We start from the raw sequence: 6,865 nt of genomic DNA, 5'->3' as shown, positions 1-6,865 counted from the left end.
CCTCCGCCAGTTCATCATGTACGTTTCCTCCCAGATACACAACATTCCTTGAAGGGTTCTTCAAACAAATCTTGGAATTTCTTTAGCATTTAATCCAAGTATTACTGTTGCAGTTTTTCCAAACATTTCCTAAAACGTTTCTCAAGTAATTCTCATGCGATCTTTAAAAGCTTGTTTAAGTTATTACCCCAGCTAATACTACAACAATTTTTCTAACAATTCCTCCGATCATGCCTGCACAAACTTCTTCAGAGATTCTGTCCAATATTTTCGAGAAATTTGTTTAGAAAATCCTGCGGAATACTATTCGATTTTTCAGTTATCTCAGCAAATTATCTATGACATCTTCTAAAACTTCCTCGAAAGTCCAGTAGTTCTTTCAGTGATCCTTGTTTATTAGGGATGAGTTCAAAACCTACATAGTATTTACTAAAGGCTACTTTTACTGAAACATTCTTAAAAAAAATCTAGAAAATTATATAGAAATCTTAAAAGGAATGTCTGGAGCAACTGCTGAAGGTAATTGCTTCAGAGAAATCTCTAGTTAGAAATCTTATATAAATCCTGTATTACTTGTCGTGTTGTCAAACTCTTACCTCCAGGCTCCTATTACGTTTCGTTTCGTTTTCTTGGTCCCTATTTGATATCTATTCGGCCTCGTTTTGGTTTCTATTATGTCTCTTTTTTAGGCGATAGAGACTTCTTTCCTATTGTTAACGTTCGGGCTGTCGCGTTGTTTGTACTTTGTACAACAGTTGTAATTTATATGCTATCATTTTGCAACAAAGTTATCTATCGACACCGAACCAAAATGTATTCCTCAAGAATCTTTTTTAGTACAATACTCGACAGTTTTTGTTTACAGAATGGCCCTAAATAATGTGGTAATTTCAACAACTGCACATAGAAGTCACATAATAATGAACGCACTATATACGGTTCGAGTAGATCACAATTTGAAATCGGTACATCTCAAAATCCAGATAATTTCGAAACTTGGGGTCTTCAGTAAAGTTGTTCTGGAGGTGGAGCGCTATCTGATGGTACCTCATTTAATTCGGAATATGACCGCTAGGTGGCACTAGTGGGCATGTAACATTTACTTTTGTTTTGCAGATATGTTACGATCCTAACCACTTAGAAGGATGTCGTCTTCGGCAAAGTTGTTCATGAGGTTAAGGACTATCACTGTTCGAGCTAGTGGATTCTAAGTTTTTTCCTCTAGTTGGCGCTAGTGAGCATGAAACTTTTTTTTTGCATATTTCTCAGGAACCTGACCACTTAGAAAGATAGCGTTTTCGGCAAGGTTGTTCAGTAGCTTAAGAGCTATCGCTATTTTAGCCAGTCTCGATTTTTAAGAATTGAACAAAGAAAGCATTTGCGCTACTGTACAACTCTGCCGAAGATGCCATCTCTTTAAGTGATGACACTCGTGAGATATCCACAAAACAAAAGTTTCATGCTCACTAGCGCCGCAAGGTGGTGAAATCTCGAATTTCTTGGCTAACATAATGATAGCCCTTGAGTTACTGAACAATTTTGCCGAAGACGCCATCTTTCTAAGTGGTCAGGCTCCTAAGATATTCGCAAATCCAAGGATGTTGTACAAAGTACAACGCGCGACTACTCGCGTTACAAAAATTTGCGCGACAGCCGAAAGGTTAAGGCACTCATTCGTTATCTGTCCAGTAAAGACGAAAAGCTTTCCTAGTCTACTGTTAACGCTGACACCCTTTGCGTTTGAGCCCCTTAAATATAGTAATTTTCAATTTCCAGCCTAGGATTTCATGGAGTTAACATATTTTTTAGCACAAAATATTTATCAACGTTTGTCTTACCCATGGCTTTGAACGTTAGAAAACCCTGCAGATAGATTCAAGAGAAGTTTATGATGTATAATTTATATCCTTTGACGCGCGAGCCTACCAAATAAACAAAGTAAGTAAAAGAGATTCAAGAGAATTCCGCGAATAGTGTCAAACTAAAGAGACTAAAGAACAAAGTGACGAAATCTGTTCTTTTTGAACATAAATCAGCTAGCAACTATGCCATCACGCAGCATTGCCAATATTATACCCCACGCTTAAAGTGGCTCACATGCTTCATGTGTTGAGTTTACACAGGTTGGGATAACGAATGCAAAATTACTGAATGTGAGGAAAACTAAAGTAATGAGTAAAGCATACTTTATGCAAACATGAAAATTGCAACCGACACTTTTGTATTCAGAAAATATGCTAGTTCAGAAGAAGCAAAATTCTTCGATAATTTTTTTGTGTGAGCCGTTTTCAGCATGCGTTAAAAGTGCTTGACAGGTCTTCTGCTTGATTGGAATGACATAGACAGTAATTTTTGGATTCCAATTGGAACATTTCATCTCCTTGTTTGCAGTCTCTCTAGCGGAACAGTGAAGCATTTCGTTTTTCTCTAATCCAATATTGCGTATTTCGCACTCTAATAGGCTCCCGACTGAAAAATTATCAATCAAGAGAAATCGTCATTTATTCACAAATGGTTTTCGTGGTCCCCTTTAAATTTCGTTTACAAATTGTTTGGTGAAAGAAAATAGCTCTTAAATAATCAAAATTTTTGTTATGAATTAGAAACTTAATGGGAACTTGGAACTGAAGTCTTAAAAAAAAAGTATAAATGTCGCACCGGAAATTTGTCTATGAGTCCTTGAATTGATGTTTTCCATAATTCTTCAGAATTGCTTGATATATATTACTATGTTGACTCATATTCCGAACACTAACGGTTATCACTAGCATCAAATGCATCTCATGGGCATAAACTAGCTGATATTTGTGAAAATTTTAATTTCTTCGCAAAGTCTAACGATTAGCTGTTGGGTGTACCGATAAAAATGTTTATTTAAATTTACTTAGTATTGCATTTACTTAAAAGTATGAAGCAACATTTTATCTGATCTAGTTTTACTGACCTCGAACTAGAGAATCTTCACTACTCCCGAGGTATAAAATAGATTTGAAGACGTTAAAATTTAATTGTAATTTACTGCCATTTCCTGGTAATTGGATGACACATTTCAGCGAAACATTTCAACCAAATCGCGATACAAAACTCAAGTGTTTGGAATATGAGTCTGTTAGTAATTTGAGACAGAACGGTACTCCAATGAATTGAACCGATAAATTATTTGGTGAATTTTCTAAGAATTGCGACCAAATGTATAATCTGTTACAAACGATAAATACGAAGAAATTCATAAACGTACTCACAATCATAAAAAAATAACTTTGCCAAAGAAGTTGATATCTGTTGAAGTGCATATTTCATACTTAAGAAGTGGGATCTTTCTCAGTTTGATAGTAGTTATGAGATATAAATAATTTTCTTGGAAGTGCGATTGTGATATTGATGTTTGTGGTTATGGCTTTCAGTCTTGCGTTTCGTAAACAAATATTGTTCCTTTTTCAAAGAAGTAGCTGTATTCTGTTATACCGTTTGCCCACATCAGGTAACATTTGTCCAATAGCATAAAACCGAATACCACGTTTGGGTACTATACAAGCGTAAAAATCCGAAAACGATTCGGGTCGCAGAACTGAAATGCAGTTGCCTGTTTTGGATCGAGCCACATGGATAAAATAAAAATAAAAGTGGCGCCAAAACAAACAACTGCATTTTAGTTCTGCAACTTCTGCTACACAGCTAATTCCTTTGAAAAAGACACAACACATGTGCAATATCTTTCAACACACTAAGCTCTTACGGTGAATTTCACCGTAATCTCAACAGCTGAACAGTTCGGTGAAATACAACACCGTAATTCCGTCGAAATTTTACGGATTCCGGTGATTTTTCACCAAATACTGTAAAAATTTACCGTACTCCGTTAATTTATTTCACCGAACTGTTCAGCTCTTGAGATTTTACAGGAATCCGTAAAATAATTTAAGTGTGATGTCATGGTTACCCGCCCGAGTAACACACATGTTATATTTAGGGCATATAAACAGATATATAGCTAGATTTAGTCATATAATAGTTACTTTGCCTCAATTATAACATGTGTCCAAATTGGGCGGAATCATATCTTAAAAAATGCTGTCCCAATGCAGAGTAAAACCGTCCCACGGATGTGATTGTTAACGTTATCTAGGAGATACTGTAACACGATGTTAACATTTCGCGGACGTTTAATTATCTATTAAATCACCTTTTTGGAGATAAAAAAATATCTCTGCCGAATTGCCCCTGCCACCAGCATGAGGAAATCTGTCTTCCCGGGGCCTATTGCGAAATGAACGTTTATCTAAGCAGTTGGTATCATATATCGTTTCCATGTAACTTTAACTCATATTCCTGACTGTACGAATACTCTACGATGTTTCAGTTTCGATTACTATAGTTACTGTCTACAGCGTGCTGTGGAGCGCCGACAGTCTTGGTGTATTTTCAGAATGTGACACAGTGAGAACTCTGCAGGAAGGTGAAGTGTTATACATTCAATCGCCTGGCTATGGAAACTACTACAAACCCAATACGAACTGTCGATGGCGGTTCAACGCACCTACTGGATACAATGTCTACATGAACTGCTATGACGTGATTCTTCCAAGTGTAAGACAACAGTAATTATATCAAATTCGTCGTCAAGTATTCAAACTTCTTTGCAGAGTACAAATTGTTTGGTGGATCGTATTGAAGTTTCACTCAATGGTAATGCTCTTCTCGCGGGAGCTACTCGGTACTGTGGGCTGTCCACGTTTATCGTGCAATCAACCGTCAACAAATTGACGGTTGGTTTGAGATCTCCGAAGACTTCTAGTGGAGGTCGGTTTCGTTGTCAAATTGTAGCTAATCCCCCATCATGCGACTGCGGTCGTCGAAGGACGACAAAGATCGTGAACGGTATGCCGACTTTGGTAAACGAGTTTCCCATGATGGCTGGGTTAGTGAGTTTGTCCGCGAGAAACGTATTCTGCGGGGCTACAATCAGTATGTAAACTTTAAATTTAGATATTTAAGATCGAGTGCGAACTAAGATTTCCTCTGATTTCAGTATCGAACCGTCATGCTCTAACTGCCGCACATTGTCTGACAGGTCAGAAAATTACCAACACCGCTCTGATAGTGGGTGATCATGATCTTTCTACCGGAGTAGACACTCCTTACTCTGCGTTAATTCCGATCAGCACCTTTACGATCCACACTGGTTATCGTCCACAGACTTCCGCAAATGACATAGCCATGGTACGTACTCGGGATCAAATAGTTTTCAATGCAGGAATTGGATCAGTATGTCTACCATGGCATTGGTCTACGACAACGTTCGACAACTATTTGGTGGAAGCTGTCGGATGGGGAACAATGGATTTTGGGGCACCAGCGTCGTCAGTGCTGCGGAAGGTCAATTTGAACGTGGTCAACTATGAGACCTGTCGACAGATGTTGAACAGTACGCAAATTACAAAGAACCAGATTTGTACGTACGCGGATGCGAGGGACACGTGCCAGTATGATTCGGGTGGACCGGTATTCTATACTAATCCAAATACAGGAATAGTGTATCATATTGGAGTGATTAGTTATGGAGTGGCTTGTGCAAGTGCCTATCCGAGCGTGAATACGAGGACGACGTCCTACCTGAACTGGATTAAGGCTAATACAGCGGGGGTGAAGTACTGTGAACGGTAGCTGAGGGAGAGTTAATTAGGGAAATTATCCTTTTGTGATCTTGTAACTATTTCATCATACTCTGAACTTTTAAATAAAGTAAAATAATAGCAGTTGTTTGATTTTCACTGACGGAAAGCTGGATGTTATAAGAGCATTCAAATAGTTATAAGCTGAAAGTCTATGCCAACTGACCAATTTTGCATTCGTTTGTAGCGTGATAAGTATTAAAGTAGTCTTACCTCTGTAAAGTGAAAAAAAATGCCAAACTGGAAAAAAATGCCAAACTGGAAAAAAATAATCGGTGATATTCAATTCCACCATTCTCCGCTGGATCTTGCTAGGCTCTAAGTTGTGAACAAATTTCACTATACTTAAATTTGATTGTACGTGTAACATGTTTATGATATAATTAAAAAAAAATACCAGATCGATAAACTATGTCTTTATAGCTTGATTTATCGACTGTTAATAGTTTTCTTCGCTTTGGTTTGGCATCCAGTCTCAAGAAATCAAAGGAAAACAGTGAACTTTATATTGAGACCGTAAATTTAACAATTACAGGCCAATATAGAAAGGCTAAAATGCTTTGTAGTTTTATTACATTCGATGCCAAATTAGATCAATATTAAGGTCAATATAAATCGAAAAAAAAAACGCCCATCAAATAAGGAAGGGTGTATTTAAATGAATCGTGTATCACAGCATTTATAAATAAGAGTATTAGTTTATGTTCATAAGGCTGATACAAATATTAAATTTCTTTTATGTCCGAGACCACTTGGAAGGTACGAGGGGGGGGATAAAAATAAATAAGGAACAAAAAAATAAAAATGAAAAAAAAGTTCTTTTTTCGAAATTTTTATTTTTAATGATAGTTGTTAAACTTTTTTAATCGTCCTCTGGATCATTATTTTACTTGTTTTTTACTTTAAAAATTGAAAAACCTAAATGATGTCAAAAAATGATGAATCTTTTTTTTTCTCCCCTTCAAAATTATTGGATTTTTGAAGGGGGGGGTGACATAAAAGAAAATTAATATTTGTATCAGCCTAAGTTAAAATTGTTTATAACTCAATTTAAGTATTGCGTCTTACGGAAAGCCCAAAAAGAATATCAATAATCAGTTCAGTACCTTAGAAATCGAGAGTAGGAACACAATATGCCATTATGACGTCCATCTTTGGATTCTGAAATGTTATACTTCAGTACATCAACTTTT

At 36.7% G+C, this 6,865-nt stretch overlaps 1 protein-coding gene across 1 annotated transcript; it reads left to right on the top strand.

Moving 5' to 3' along the window:
- The first annotated feature begins 4,236 nt into the window (after positions 1-4,236).
- Positions 4,237-5,756, top strand: LOC110680807 (venom serine protease-like). Its single transcript, XM_021856582.1, has 4 exons — positions 4,237-4,286; positions 4,361-4,587; positions 4,644-4,965; positions 5,030-5,756. The coding sequence occupies exons 1-4, from the start codon at positions 4,268-4,270 to the stop codon at positions 5,662-5,664; spliced, it is 1,203 nt and encodes a 400-aa protein (XP_021712274.1). The 5' UTR covers positions 4,237-4,267; the 3' UTR covers positions 5,665-5,756.
- The last annotated feature ends 1,109 nt before the right edge of the window (positions 5,757-6,865 follow it).

The sequence above is a fragment of the Aedes aegypti genome, unplaced genomic scaffold (assembly GCF_002204515.2).
Source record: "Aedes aegypti strain LVP_AGWG unplaced genomic scaffold, AaegL5.0 Primary Assembly AGWG_AaegL5_hic_scaff_186_PBJ_arrow, whole genome shotgun sequence".
In the NCBI taxonomy this organism is placed as follows: Eukaryota; Metazoa; Arthropoda; class Insecta; order Diptera; family Culicidae; genus Aedes; species Aedes aegypti.
Note: the sequence above shows the minus strand (reverse complement) of the source record. Positions and strands in the feature narration are given on the sequence as shown.

What these genes read in the sequence shown, in the direction of transcription:
- LOC110680807 (XM_021856582.1), top strand. An exon ending in ATGACGTGATTCTTCCAAGT is followed by an intron (nt 4,588 to 4,643) that starts GTAAGACAACAG and finishes ACTTCTTTGCAG; the next exon opens with AGTACAAATTGTTTGGTGGA. An exon ending in ATTCTGCGGGGCTACAATCA is followed by an intron (nt 4,966 to 5,029) that starts GTATGTAAACTT and finishes CTCTGATTTCAG; the next exon opens with TATCGAACCGTCATGCTCTA.